Raw genomic sequence first — 14,078 nt, 5'->3', positions numbered from 1 at the left:
CTACACCGGCAGCTCGGTTCCTTTGAGAAGTTGGTGGGCACACCATCCGAAAGATTGGTCCCCTCCTGTAGGGCTACCTACCACAGTAGTATGGCTACGAGGGTGTGAAGGCGGGCAGATGTTAAGTGATGCATTGATAAGCAGCTTGCTTATCGTCAGGTTATCGATAAGAAAGCAACACTGGTGTGCAGGGCTCGCTTCCTCTATTAAGCGCGACGCGAGCCTCTATTCGTCAGATATGCGCGGCGCCTGCTTTATCCAGCCGCCTTCACAGCGTACCAAGGACCCGCACGCCTCGATTCGAAAAATGCCCAGGAACAACGTAACCGTCAAAAGCAACGGGATCTGTGACGGATCCATAGCACCTTAGTCGATTTAACCCGTCGACGCCAACTTCCAGTGCTACGCGTCACGGGGAAGAAGAGACTTCAGAGGGAAAAAATAAACAAAAAGAAAGAGACGAGGAAAAAAAGAAAAAGAAAAGAAAAAAAAGAAAGAAAGAAAGAGACAAGAACAAAAATCGAAGCGATGGCAAGTCTCAAACGATCCATCGACTCGGATCCGTTAGCGGCCAACATCTCGAGCAAGGTGTATGTGAGGTCGACAAAGAGCGGGAAAGTCCAGAAAATTGTGCGCGAAGTCTACCTCCGTCAAGACATTCCTTGTTCGTCAAGACTCTGCAGGAGCTGCCGCGACACCGCCCCGAGAGATGCCGCAGGACGACGTGAGCACAAACAGCCGAACCACCCCTTTGAATGTGTATATCTGAATGAGACGCTGACTTTCGTGGAGAAACCCCGTTCGTGCTCTCCGAGGCACCCGCCGGCACCAGTGTGTTCCCGCAGGGCCACTACTTGGTGCCGGATACCAACGCCTTCCTGACGGCCATGGATCTCTTCGAGCAGAGCTCGGCCTTTTACGACGTCGTTGTTCTGCAGGTCGTTCTTGAGGAGCTCCGCAACCGCTCGCTGCCCCTGTACAACCGCCTGATCAGCCTGACCAAGAGCGAGGAGAAGCGCTTCTATGTCTTCTTCAACGAGTTCCGCCTCGAGACCCACGTCGCGCGCCAGGAGGGCGAGTCTGTCAACGACCGCAATGACCGTGCCGTCCGCAAGGCAGTGGCATGGTACGGCCAGCATCTGGCCCGGAGCGGCGCAGCCAAGGTGCCCGCGGTGGTCATGCTGAGTAACGATCGGGATAACCTCCGCAAGGCCAAGGAGGAAGGCATTCCCGCCTGCTCTCTAGCCGAGTACGTCAAGCAGCTCAAGGACGCAGAAACGCTCCTGGACATGATTCCCGAGACCGAGACCGAGACCGAGGACCAGGAGACGGCCAAGGACAAGCGTCCGGGCGAGCCCCTTTACCCGGAGTACTTCACCATGTCCAAGATGATGACGGGTGTGAAGAACGGCCTGCTCCACCAGGGCATCTTCAACGTTTCGCCTTACAACTACCTGGAAGGCTCCATCAGGGTCCCGGCATTCCCCAAGCCGCTGCTCATCCTGGGCAGAGAGAATATTAACCGCGCGATCGACGGCGACCTGGTCGTCGTGGAGGTGCTCCCCAAGGACCAGTGGAAAGAGCCGTCGACGCGGGTGATCGAGGAGGATGCCATCACCAAGAACGAGAACCCGGACGCCGAGGAGACGGCGGACATCGTGTCGGAAAAGGAGCGCAAGGCGCTGCAGGAGGAAGTGAGGCGGACGCACAGCAAGACGACGGAGGGTCACGCTCAGCCCACCGCCAGGGTGGTCGGCGTGGTCAAGAGGAACTGGCGGCAGTACGTCGGCCACATCGACCAGTCGTCCGTCAGCCAGTCGGCCCAACAAGGCCGCAAGCAAGATACCGTGTTCGTCATCCCCATGGACAGGAAGATCCCGAAGATCCGCCTGCGCACGCGCCAGGTGGCAGAGCTCGTCGGAAAGAGGATCCTCGTCACCATCGACGCGTGGGACCGCAGCTCCCGGCATCCCATCGGCCACTTCGTCCGGTCGCTGGGCGAGCTGGAGACCAAGGCGGCCGAGACCGAGGCGCTGCTCCTCGAGTACGACGTCCAGTACCGCCCCTTTCCCAAGACCGTCCTCGACTGCCTGCCCAAGGAGGGCCACGACTGGAAGGTGCCGCAGAGCACCGACGACCCGGGCTGGCGGGACAGGGAGGATCTCCGGCACCTGCTCATCTGCAGTATCGACCCGGTCGGCTGCCAGGACATCGACGACGCCCTCCATTCGCGGCCCCTCCCCAACGGGAACTTCGAGGTCGGCGTGCACATCGCCGACGTGTCGCATTTCGTCAAGCCCAACACCGCCATGGACGCCGAGGCCAGCATCCGCGGCACGACGGTGTACATGGTGGACAAGCGGATCGACATGCTGCCCACGCTGCTGGGCACCGACCTCTGCTCCCTCAAGCCCCACGTCGAGCGCTACGCCTTCTCCGTCATCTGGGAGCTGACGCCCGACGCCGACGTGGCGAACGTGCGGTTCACCAAGTCGGTCATCAAGTCTCGCGAGGCATTCAGCTACGAGCAGGCGCAGCTCCGGGTCGACGACGCGTCGCAGCAGGACGACCTCACCAAGAGCATCCGGACCCTGATGGCGCTGTCCAAGAAGCTGAAGCAGAAGCGGCTGGACGCGGGCGCCCTGAGCCTGTCGTCGCCCGAGGTCAAGGTGCAGACGGAGTCGGAGACGTCGGACCCGATCGACGTCAAGACCAAGGTGCTGCTCGACACCATGTCGCTGGTCGAGGAGTTCATGCTCCTCGCCAACGTCAGCGTGGCCCGCAAGATCTACGAGGCGTTCCCGCAGACGGCCATCCTCCGGCGGCACGGGGCGCCGCCCAAGACCAACTTTGACGAGCTGGCCGACCAGCTGCGCGTCAAGCGCGGGCTCGAGCTGAGCGTCGAGTCGTCGCGCGCGCTCGCCGACAGCCTCGACCGGTGCGTCGACCCCAAGGAGCCCTTCTTCAACACGCTCGTGCGCATCATGGCGACGCGGTGCATGATGGCGGCCGAGTACTTCTGCTCGGGCACGCAGGCCTACCCGGAGTTCCGCCACTACGGCCTGGCCAGCGAGATCTACACGCACTTCACGTCGCCGATCCGGCGGTACGCCGACCTGGTCGCCCACCGCCAGCTGGCCGCCGCCATCGGGTACGAGCCCGTCCACCCGGCCGTCCGCAGCCGCGGGCGGCTCGAGGCCGTGTGCAAGAACATCAACGTGCGCCACCGCAACGCCCAGCTGGCCGGGCGCGCCAGCATCGCCTACTACGTCGGCCAGGCCCTCCGCGGCCGCGCCGCCGAGGAGGACGGCTTCGTGCTCAAGATCTTCAGCAACGGCTTCGTCGTCCTCGTGCCCCGCTTCGGCATCGAGGGCCTCATCCGCCTCCGCGACCTCGCCGACCCGGAGCCGGCCGCCGAGTACGACGCCGAGACGTACACGCTGCGCACCCGCGGCAGCAGGGAGGTCACCGTCGAGCTGTTCCGAAAGGTGCGCGTCCGCGTCACGGACCAGAAGGACGAGGCCACGGGCAAGAGGGGCGTCAAGATGGAGCTCATCAGCGTTTATTGAGGGAGGGGTGGTCGCCGCCCCCTCCTCTCTCAAACACGCCAGGGAGTCGCGAACAAGGGAAAACACACATGAGAGGATGGACGATATGATATATCGATCTATCCTTTTTTTTTTTTTTTTTTTTTTTTTTTTTTTTTTTTTTGGTTCTGTTCGAGGGGCCGGAAGAAGAGAAAAAAGGAAAGCAATTGAAACAAATCCGGAATGATTGCAGCTCGAAACATTGCATGAAGCAGTGAGTGTTCTGCCGGACGTCCGTCAAAAGACCTCAAATGCATGGATGGATGATCATGGGTTTTACACAATATATTGATTCCCTACCCCGCGCTTTCTCCCGTTCGTTCTACGCACGAGATCTCCTGAGATTTTCTGACGCCGTAACGCCTCTTAAGAATGAAGAATGGAACACTAAAAAAAAAGAAAAAAAAACCTGAAGAAACAGTGATCATCTCACGGGGCCATCCCAACTGGTAGCCATCTTATTCCATCTCGACCTCCTTCACCTCCCCTGCAGTCGTGGCGGCCTTTGAAGTGCCCTCATCATCGCCCCACAAGCCCTCCAGTTTGAACTCCTCGGCCCACTGGGTGACAATCACCTTCTGGTCGGGCATGACCTCCTCGCCGGCAATCTTCATACCGCCGCCGCCGCCGCCGCCGCCGCCAGCCTTGGCGTCAGTGACGCCGGCCACGGGCAGGACGGGCGGCTCGGTCCAGCCCTGTATCCTGCCGTCGCGCCAGTCGGTGATGACGGCCATGGCGGCCGAGGTGATGTTGGGGACGCCGCCGCGGCCGAGGCGGCCGCGCTTGCGGGCGACCTGGATCAAAAAGTCCATGGTGGCGTCGCCGCTCTCCGGGTTGGGCAGGAGCGGGGGAAGGTCGTAGACCTGGGTCATGCGCTCCATCAGGTCCGGGGTGGCGGACAGGCGCTTGAGGAGGAGGGTGACGGCGGGGACCGGGTCGTCGATCTGCTTGGGCGGGACGGCGTTGAGCAGGACCAGGTGGGCGTGCGCCTCGGTCGGGTTCTTGGGCACGAAGGCGCCGGGGGAGCCGGTCGAGGGGAAGACGATGCCCGGGGAGTCGAGCAGGGTGAGGCGGTTGTCGATCTTGACGGCGCGGATCGAGGTGGTGACGCCGGCCTCGGCGCCGGCGGGGCAGGCGGCGCGCTGGCTGCGGGAGCCGCCGAGGCGGGACAGGAGCGCGTTGATCACGCTAGACTTGCCGACGTTGGGGTAGCCGATGACGCCGACGGAGATGGGGCGCTTGAGGTTGCGGGAGGCGGCGTAGGACTTGAGGGCGCGCAAGAGGGCGGAGCTGGTGCTCTGGACGGTGATGTCGCGGTGGTTGAAGGTGTGGGCGTTGGGGGCCGGGCTGGAGGCGCGCAGGGGGAGGGTAGGGAAGAAGCGGCGCAGGTGGGTGAGCCAGCCGCGCAGGACGGGGGGCGGGATCAGGTCGACCTTGTTGAGGATCAGCATGAGCCGCTTGCCGCCGCCGGCCGCGGCCATGACCGCCCGCTCGACGTCGCGCGAGCGTGTGCCTTCAGGATCGCGGGCGTCGAGAACGTAGAGGACGACGTCGGCCTGCTCGACGACCTGCTTGAAGACTTTGTCGCAGGCCTTCCGTGACGAGGCGCCGCCCGGTACCTCAACGACAGCGCCGTCTTCATCATCATCGTCGTCGTCGTCGTCGTCGTCGTCGTCGTCGTCGTCGTCGTCGTCATCCTCGTCCTCGTCCATCTCGTCCCCGCTCTGCAGTTCTTTTTCATACTGCTCGGCACTCTTCTTGGCGCTAGCGATGAGCGCAGCTAGAGGGTTTGACTCGTCGATGTCGCTGGCGTCCTCGTCCATGGCGTCGTCCGAGCCCTCTCCTTCAAACTCTTCGGCCACGTCATCCGCGTCCATGCGCTCGTCGCCTCCGCTCGTCTCGGCCTGGGCCGTGCTGGCCTTGGCCAGCTCGCGACGGCGCTGCTGCTCCTCCTTCTTGCGGATGCGGGTCTCCTCGATCTGGTGCAGGAGCTTCTCCTTGTAAGGGAATAGGTTGGGGATACCAGGGTCCTTCTTCAGCTTGCTTCGCCATTGCGGGTTCTTCTTGGCGAGCTTTCTGGCCTTGCGCTGCTTCGCGGCTGACGCCTTTTCAATCTTGTGCCGCAACCGAACGGGCGTCCGCTTGGACTTGGGCTCTGGGAAGAAGAAAAAAATGGTTAGCGTCTGGGGAGGACAATTAAGGCTCCCTGTTCATCCAACCACCCACTGACTTTTTGGTTTGTTTATTGACCCTGCCATTGTCGAGGAGTTCTTTGGCTTTTATTCAAGGTGCCGACCTAACTGGGGGGGCCGCTGGCGATGGGGATGCACGTTCTCAAAAAAATTAGCCGTGTCGCTGCGGTGGTTGCAGCGCCAGAAAAGTTTGTGCCGGAGCACACCGCCCCGATAAGGCAGCTTATCGCGTCGACCCCCCACTCTGCCCCTCACCCAGAGCTAGCTTCTTGAGCTTCTTGCTGCTGCTCTACGGAGTACTCACACAACAACCCACTAAATTGCATTGCTGGGGCCGACACCTTGGGCACTGACGGAGTCCGGGTCCGGAGTAACCCAGCCAAAGATTCCACCCGCTCTGTAATGGGCCAATTGGAACAGATTTGAACGACAGCAGAGGGCGCAATGGGTCATGGCAAGTAAGCCAGGAGGGTTAGAGTTAGGGGCGATCATTGAATTGGCGGCGGAGTTACCTGATTCGTTTAAAAGCAAGGAGTTGCTCATCTCGTTGAGGGCACTCCGACAAAGTCCCCGCCGGGGGTTTGTTCTAATCCGCGCCGCAACGTAATCGAGATAAACTTTGTGAAGAACCTTCGGCTTAGTGTTCAAATACTGTTTCTGAACAAAAGCAACGAACTCAACCTTCCTGCCAATTCTTCCTGTTACAACGCCTGTTACAACATATACCGACGCCTTGCGCCCAACCGACCCAACTCGGTCCATATCCGACCTCGGCATTCATTCTCAGATTTCGTAGAACATCTCTTCCTACCAACGCCAGACTATCCCTACCAGTTAGACTACTCGTTGCGCAGCTTGCAGACAGCATGGGAAGCGCGGAGCCGGCAGCGCCCGCCTTTGCGGCGCCACCAGAGTCCGTCACGTTCGACGGCCTCCTGTTCGATATGGACGGCACAATCATCGACTCGACCGACGCCGTCGTCAAGCACTGGCAGGCGTGAGTTCCCGCCCCCCCCCCCTCCCCCCGGAACGGCCTCGGGGTTTGGAGGGTGTTGTCTTCCCTCCCCCTTGGTGTGCCCTAGGACGTCGCTGATTCGCATTTCCCAAACAGGATCGGCCGGGAAATAGGAGTCGAGCCCGAAGTTATCCTGCAGTGAGTGTTGACAAATACATACGTGCCTATCTGTAGATATTTTCGCTTCGTCCCATTGCTCGGAGCTGACCGTCATGTCCCCCCCAGGACTTCTCACGGACGGAGAACCATCGATACCCTCCAACTCTTGGCCCCTGAGAAGGCAAACTGGGAATGTGAGTGGCTCACCTGCTTTTGCCGTTCCAGAGAAGGGGGTGGGGGGGGGGGGGGGGGGGGGGGGAGGGACGGGGAAGGACGCTCTCTGGTCGCGGTGCCAGGTCGGCTCTACTGTTCTAAAGAGCCCTGTAGAGGGCAAAGGGGTGGGGGGATTTGGGTTCTTGCTCGTGGTATCCGGCAGCCGGGAGAAGAGAGGAGGGATTTGGTGTTTAGATCCGGGATGACGGTGACTAACCATCTGCTCACCCATACGACAACCACCAACAGACGTCAAGCAAATGGAGGGTCTCCTGCCCAAGCTCTACGGAAACGACGCCGTCGAGATTCCCGGCGCCCGCGCTCTCCTGCAAGACCTAATCGCCCAGTCCGCGCCGTGGACCATTGTCACGTCGGGGAGTCTTCCGCTCGTATCTGGCGTAAGTTTGGTCTCTCCGAGCCCCGTCTTCTCTCTACTTTCTTTTCTTCCTTTTACCTTTGTTTTTCCTCTTCCTTTCGGCCCAAAAAAAAAAGGCAATACAATATCGAATGTGAATCGGCATGCTAAGCTCGCCCGGTGCATATATATGCGGACCACTAGTGGCTCACCGTCCTCAACCTCCCGACCCCTCCCCACCTGGTAACGGCCGAGTCCGTGGCCGTCGGGAAGCCGGACCCGGCCTGCTACCGGCTCGGGCGGGAACGCCTCGGCATCAGCGGCGCCGAGAAGCAGGTCCTCGTCCTCGAGGACAGCCCCGCCGGCATCCGGGCCGGCAAGGCGGCCGGGTGCAAGGTGCTCGCCGTGGTCACCAGCCATACGGTCGAGCAGGTGCTGGGCGCCGAGCCCGACTGGGTGGTCCGTGACCTGTCGTCCCTGAGGTTGGTCAGCGTGGAGGGCGGCAGGGTGACGCTGGAGATCCGGGATGCGTTGCTTGTCAAGGCGGAGTAAGAGGGATTCTAGAGTTTAGAGAAGGAAAAGAAAGAAAAGAAAAAAAGAGCACGGGAAGCGGAAGCTTGGATGAGATACTTTGTGCAACCGGAGGTCAACAATTCAAGGCGGAATGCGTCCAGGGGCGGGAAGTACCCTTGCTCTCCTTGCTGGCCAGGCATGGCGGTGAGCGGCTTTCGGTTCCTTACTTTAACACAGTAAAGTGGTTCTTGTTTCGGTTAGGGAATCGAGGGGATGGGGACGGGACATTCGTGCTTGCAGAAAACTTACAGGATACAGGCTCGTTCCGCGCGGCCGTTGGGAAGTGCGCTCTTATCCAATGGATCATGTCGGCGAGAGCAGCGAGCATCCCCACCCAAGCCGGTGGGCTGCCGTCTTGGTTCAGTCCTCAGCCATTGTTCTAAAGAGACTCGGCGCTCAACCCGTACCTGGGCACTTCACCTCGACTCTTTACCCTCGGCCATCTCGACTTCACTCAACCGGAAGCGCGGCAATCTATTACCCGCCGGTCTCTCGTGGAAATCCATTCTCTTTCAACTCCTCAACCCCGCTTTCAGCTCCGTTGTGTATGTCTCGCTCTGGACGTCTCCTCCTCCGCACACTTGCATGATCAGAGTGGATTTTCTGAGCCAGCCATGTCTTAGGTTTTACAGGACTCCATGCCCGCGAAAAAAAAAGACGGACTTGCCCTCCGGGGAGTCACGCGACTCGACGCTGAGAAACAACGCAGGGCGCGGTCGGGATGCGGAGGGAGCGGGCCGAGTCCAGGGGCGGCGTGCGAGAGCGACGGTGAGGATGACCCGTTCAGCATGACCCGTTCAGGGTTCACTGTCACTCTCAACACTCGGCGCGTGAGGACGCATGTCTGACACTATGTTTCTTATTTTGTTACATACATCCATATATACGGAGTCATCCGTACACATGTATGCCTGCACGTATGTATGTATGTACATGTACAGTAACATGTATGTACAGTACAGTACCCAAGCAACAAACTAACTTGGCGCTCGGCCAGATCCCCCGGAGCGGGCTGTGTTCTAGGTTGGTCTGTCTTTTTTGGTGTGAGTCCTACTGAGGGCAGTGGAAAGCCTTATCATTCACGTTCCTGCCTTCGGGGGCTCGCTCTCCCTGGTCCGTCGCCCGGAGTTAAAACTTGGCAATGTCCGTGCTCATCAATTACCCCGGAAGCAAGCTCGAGAAGGAGGGAGCCAAAAGGAAAGAAAAGAAAGGGAAGAGGAAAAAATAGATAAAAAAGAAAGGAAAGGGAACAAAAGAGAAGGATGGAAGTGCCGAGGCGTGGAGGAGTCCAGAATCCCGGAGAGTCTAGGCCTTCTTGGCTACCTGACGTCTCCCTCTCTCTCTCTCGTGTCCCACCTGAATCAAGCGTGGAGAAGGCGGGCGCTGCCGCCGTCGCAACTCTTGCTGTCACTGTCTCTCTCTCTGTCTGATCGGTTCCGAAAGAACGAGTGTGGCAAGGACGTGTGCCGTCCTCGTGGGGGAATGAGAAAAAGAAAAAAAAAAAGGGGGGGGGGGGGAATGGGGCAGGCGAGGAGGCTTGGTGGTGCGTTGGGGTGCTTGGGCTGGGGCTGGGGCTGGCCAGAGCTGGCGCTAACGTATGCGGGGCGAGGCGGGCTGGTCCGACTCGGCTGATTGTTGTGGCGTTTAAGGTAGTGTGGTCTACGGATGTACACAGTAGAAACAGAAGAAGAAAAGGCAAAGAGAGTACTTCGTACGGAGTAGTGTACCCCAGTCGCGCTCTCTCTGCTCGGTTTCGCATTTTGTGTTGTGTGCCAGACTGAGCGAGTGGTAGGCCCTCTTTCTAGCTGAGAGAAAATCGCCTCGACCTTTTGCATGTTTGCCTAGGTACTAGTATGTATTGCGTATTGCGTACAGATACCTAGTTACGGAATGCAGCAATCCGTATGTACCTACCTTACATACAAAGTACGTACACAATAGGACAGTCCATGCATCCATCTTGTACATCTTCCAACTGCAAAAAAAAAAAAAAAAAAAAAAAAAAAAAAAAAAAAAAACTCCAATTTCTTATTGCATCCGAGATGCTCGGGTCACATTGTGGCCATATATGGGACAAGCATCCTATTGTAACGGTTGCCTCCCGCAGTGCATGGACAGAAATATGGAATGGCACAGTTGTTGTCGGTGATCATGTACTGCGTAATAATACATACAGACTTACATACATACATATATACGCAATTACATGAATACAAAGATTATACACACAAACATCCTCCGGTGTTCATGAGTGAGATTACTATGGTAGGAAGCTGCCGAGTGCAGGGCGACCCCGGCACCTCAACCCGAGAACGAACGCTGCGAGATCGCACTCATTTCAGTTTTTTTCTTTCTTTCTTTTTTTTTTTCGAAGGAGGTCCCGTGAGGCCAGGCAACGGTGGATAGCTAGCTGGCCTGAAAGTTACACTGCATGTCCCTTTCTAGAGAGAGGGGGAGAAAAAAAAGGGATTGACGAACGCTTGCAGGCATTTCGTGTATCCATAGAGAACTTTGGTCGGCGGTTTGCGTAACGCCAGGACAGGCTGGAAGACATCCCGTTCCTGCAGGTTCGCACTCTTCTCTCCCCGCGAATGAAAAAAAAGAAAACAGACGCAGCTGCGGCTGGTGGAGCGGCCGTGTCACCCAAACCTGCGCTCACTTTGCCCGGCTCTCCTCGACAGGGTTCAGCTTGCCCACTTGATGCCCACTTGGAAATCTCCCCGACTTTCTCGCCTCCTGTCTTGTCGTGCGGTTCGATGCGAGCAATCACGGTTCCAGCCCGAAAGGTCATCTGGTGCATCTAAGGTATGTAAGGAGGCACATACCCTAGCGAGCAGCGTAGGGTATGTAGGTAAGGTAGGTATGTACCGGTGTGCTGTAACTATGTACAGTACAGCGTACTACAGAGTAAGCAGGCGATCAAGCGGAAGAGAACGTCCCTAGCGAGATAACTAGTTAGTTATTGGCGCGTAAAGAGAAAAAAAGCTCCGAGGCTGCATCCCGCAGTATTCCGTTCTTGACAGTGTAACGGCGCAATGCTGCGTTTCCATACACTCTTCCGCAGCCCATCTCTCAGCCACCCTTAACCCCTGACTGCTCTACTCCTCCCAGTGGGGATTGGATGCAGACCGGATTTGACGTGAAGTTTCCCTTTTCTTCGTGAATGAAAATAATGGGAAGACGAAAGAAAGATGGTGCCCTAGAAGCAGCTGATGAGGCTCACAATCCAAAAGCCATGCCGAAATGAACATGTTTGATTGCGCTCCCCCGTGGCATGGCACGCACCTTTCCCATCCCGACCACGTCCCCAAGTCTACGAGTAGGACCTCTCCGAAAACTGTGGGCCTACATTTTGTGGCCCTACCTGGGTACATACATAACCCACATAAGTTACACCCGTACCTCGGAATTCGACGCACGCTTTTCACACTACGCCCTAGCTGTAGCGTAGCGTGGCATCAGGAGCGCAGATTTTGCAGCGAAGAATAGCCAAACGTTCTATGACGGTCCCATTCGCCGGGGGGGTCCAAGCCTACATCTCGCATCTTTTCCTTCTCATTTGGGGCTTGCAAGTATTGCTCAGCCCGCTGCAGGGATGTTGGCACTCGGGAGAGGAATTGGACCCGGTTACACTAGGAAAGTAGTTACCCCCAGAGGTAACTACTATGTACGGATTACGGATTACATACCTCCCAGAGCTGCACCCAAGCTGCCGCTACTTTGTCCGCAGCAGACGGCAACATGGCGCTGCAAGTTGGCAATCAAGGGCCCGCTTGACAGGGGGAGCCACCCGTTAGGTGCCCGTCGGCCAACACGTGGCCGGCGGGACCAGAACGGGACCGCAATCTCCTCCCCTGTCCCACGAGGATGGGATTTGCCACAGAGTCTGGAGCGCGTCCCACCACACCAAGCATTGGTTGACTGATGGGTCGACAAGGTCCGGGATCGCAAGGAAACAATCAAGATCGCGGTTCCACCACGAGGTTGAACGGGCAGCAAGAGATCGGTGACAGTACGGAGTACGGACGTACACTTAACAGCACACACACATACACACCCCGGAGGCTACAACAAACTACACTGGTGCAAGTGTATCGCCTCCGGTCGACCCCCCGGGACTTGGCTGTCGTGCACTCCGTACGCTCGTCAGCCCACGGCTCGCCGCCCACTAACCGACCATGACCCAAGACGAAGAACCACAGCTCAGAAAAGGGCTAGCCGCTCGTGCGCCGGTCGGTGCGGGGTAAGGACTGTCCGCACTCGCCAAGAGGCTGCTGTTGGATGTCTCGATGTCGCAGACCCTGTCCCATTTCTCGAGATGCAAAATATGTCTGGCTGGTGAGGACCTCTGTGCGGTGTCTTGTCGTGCGGATGCGCCGCCCATGTGAACGTACGTTACATATAATGCGCTTCTCTTGTCAGTGTCCAGTAGGACTTGGATAAAGCGCGTTGTAGGCAGGCGGGCATGATTCAGAGCTGAGCTGGCCGGCGCCGTCGTGTGCAGAGTACACTACGCTATCCAATAACGAATGGGCAAGGCGCCTGACGCCACCAAGTGCGAACGGAAACTCAAGGCGGCTTTCAGCCCTCGGATTCGAGACCTCTGGGGACTCGTTGACAGGTCCCGGCAATTCTCGTAGCAGCTTCATCGCTCGCGGCGAAGGGACGCATTATAACTAAACAATGCGGCTGGTGAAGAGAGCGTGGTATCCTTTTATTGTATGGTATTTGGGTTGCTGTGGCATTCAAAGTAGATAAGCGTGAGACTTGAGGCCGAGAGAAGACCGCCTCGTGCGAGCGCAACTGAATAGCTTGCGTTCTGGCCTGTTGCAAGAACGGCCGGCGGCAATCATCCAGCACTGGCTATTAATAAGAGGGCCACTACGGAAGTAGAGTAATAGTACCTTGACAAGTAATCACTTAAGGTTGGAGGATCGGCATGATCGACCGCTGTTGATGAGCGGCGTTGCGAAGATCCGCGGGCTGGATCTCGGCTGTTAGTGTCGTCTGTACGGAAGGGTAAAAGGCTGGCCCACATGCCCGTCCTCTCACATATCGACGAATTTGTTCTTCTTTCTCCAGGGGCGAGGTCCGTCGTTGGCCGTTGTCGACTTCCGACGGACGAAGGAAAACACTGCGATTTGGTGTTTCTCTGAAGGTGATTGGGGGACCTTGTCGGCCCCCATCCGACTTCCCAAAGCCCGCTCTCAACTGCGGTACGGAGTAGCCATTGCCAAACACCGAGGCCGCCCTTTAGCGGTATTGGTCCGTGGCGACAGCAGGAGGGCGAGACGTTCACTATTCTCCAATCCCAAGAAAAGTTCCGCACCTAACCTGACCAGCAAGGTGACAGAGACAGCCTCAATGCGCACAGTGAGCCAAGATCGCAGCCAGAGCTCTAGCCTTGCAGAACTTTTACCGGTACACTCGTGTACAGTACGGATTACAACCCTGGCATTTGGATGCTGCAAACCCTGCACCGAGTATGTCTGTATGTACTGTATGTATGTAGATACATACATACATACATACATGCGTGTAAAGTACACCATGTAGCAGGTCTGGGCACTCTATAAATAGCAACGCCGGACATGCGGTCATCCAGTCGCCCGTGTCTCGTGATCATTCTTAATATGTCCCGAGTCCCGCGTAACTGCAGAGCCCTGCCACATAGTTAACTCCGCAACAGAGACAACAGAGACAGAATAAACTTTCGCAACTGTCTCGCGCGCTGAGCGCTAGTGCTGTCGGCGAGGCCAGCGGGACCGAGTAATTTGATGCGTGTGCCTGAACTCCAGTTGTTTGCTCTGCTTCTTCACGAGCTCAATGTAGCGAGGAAAAAAGAAGAAAAAAAAGAAAAGAAAAAGGGGTTGATCCGCGCGCAGTGCTCGCGGGAGGTAACTATGATGTGTGAAGGTTCTGTTCGGTGCTAGGGACGCCTCTCACGATGAACGCGAACTGCCAGAGCAGCGAATCCAGACCTTTGAAAGGGCGGTGCGAATCAGGTGCCCTGGTAAGCGAGAGTGCCCCACCGGGAGAACTGG

General features: G+C 57.7%; 4 protein-coding genes across 4 annotated transcripts; 2 read left to right on the top strand and 2 right to left on the bottom strand.

Moving 5' to 3' along the window:
• Positions 1 to 528: 528 nt before the first annotated feature.
• On the top strand, positions 529 to 3,569 carry P884DRAFT_298673 (uncharacterized protein; the record flags this gene model as incomplete). The annotated part of the gene is made up of 2 exons (XM_069444623.1): positions 529 to 724; positions 793 to 3,569. 2 exons carry the CDS (start codon positions 529 to 531, stop codon positions 3,567 to 3,569), a joined length of 2,973 nt encoding a protein of 990 aa, XP_069298904.1.
• A 312-nt stretch (positions 3,570 to 3,881) lies between these two features.
• Positions 3,882 to 5,881, bottom strand: P884DRAFT_291173 (P-loop containing nucleoside triphosphate hydrolase protein). Its single transcript, XM_069444092.1, has 2 exons — positions 5,818 to 5,881; positions 3,882 to 5,742 (listed from the first exon to the last, which is right to left on the bottom strand). Exons 1-2 carry the CDS (start codon positions 5,843 to 5,845, stop codon positions 4,046 to 4,048), a joined length of 1,725 nt encoding a protein of 574 aa, XP_069298903.1. The 5' UTR covers positions 5,846 to 5,881; the 3' UTR covers positions 3,882 to 4,045.
• Positions 5,882 to 6,307: 426 nt separating this feature from the next.
• P884DRAFT_291172 (HAD-like domain-containing protein) lies at positions 6,308 to 8,139 on the top strand. Its single transcript, XM_069444091.1, has 5 exons — positions 6,308 to 6,776; positions 6,891 to 6,932; positions 7,020 to 7,087; positions 7,356 to 7,504; positions 7,666 to 8,139. Exons 1-5 carry the CDS (start codon positions 6,646 to 6,648, stop codon positions 8,011 to 8,013), a joined length of 738 nt encoding a protein of 245 aa, XP_069298902.1. The 5' UTR covers positions 6,308 to 6,645; the 3' UTR covers positions 8,014 to 8,139.
• A 4,644-nt stretch (positions 8,140 to 12,783) lies between these two features.
• On the bottom strand, positions 12,784 to 13,157 carry P884DRAFT_120980 (uncharacterized protein). Its single transcript, XM_069437148.1, has one exon. The coding sequence runs from the start codon at positions 13,070 to 13,072 to the stop codon at positions 12,884 to 12,886; it is 189 nt and encodes a 62-aa protein (XP_069298901.1). The 5' UTR covers positions 13,073 to 13,157; the 3' UTR covers positions 12,784 to 12,883.
• Positions 13,158 to 14,078: the final 921 nt, after the last annotated feature.

The sequence above is a fragment of the Thermothelomyces heterothallicus genome, assembly GCF_042370625.1.
Source record: "Thermothelomyces heterothallicus CBS 202.75 unplaced genomic scaffold P884_scaffold_7, whole genome shotgun sequence".
Taxonomy (NCBI): domain Eukaryota; kingdom Fungi; phylum Ascomycota; class Sordariomycetes; order Sordariales; family Chaetomiaceae; genus Thermothelomyces; species Thermothelomyces heterothallicus.
Note: the sequence above shows the minus strand (reverse complement) of the source record. Positions and strands in the feature narration are given on the sequence as shown.

Bases quoted from the DNA above. Each gene is read 5' to 3' on its own strand.
- P884DRAFT_291173 (XM_069444092.1), bottom strand. From the start codon at position 5,845: ATGGCAGGGTCAATAAACAAACCAAAAA. The intron at 5,743-5,817 runs GTCAGTGGGTGG...TCTTCTTCCCAG, and splicing joins GTCAATAAACAAACCAAAAA to AGCCCAAGTCCAAGCGGACG.
- P884DRAFT_291172 (XM_069444091.1), top strand. From the start codon at position 6,646: ATGGGAAGCGCGGAGCCGGCAGCGCCCGCCTTTGCGGCGCCACCAGAG. The intron at 6,777-6,890 runs GTGAGTTCCCGC...TTTCCCAAACAG, and splicing joins GTCGTCAAGCACTGGCAGGC to GATCGGCCGGGAAATAGGAG. The intron at 6,933-7,019 runs GTGAGTGTTGAC...TGTCCCCCCCAG, and splicing joins GAGCCCGAAGTTATCCTGCA to GACTTCTCACGGACGGAGAA.
- P884DRAFT_120980 (XM_069437148.1), bottom strand. From the start codon at position 13,072: ATGTGGGCCAGCCTTTTACCCTTCCGTACAGACGACACTAACAGCCGA.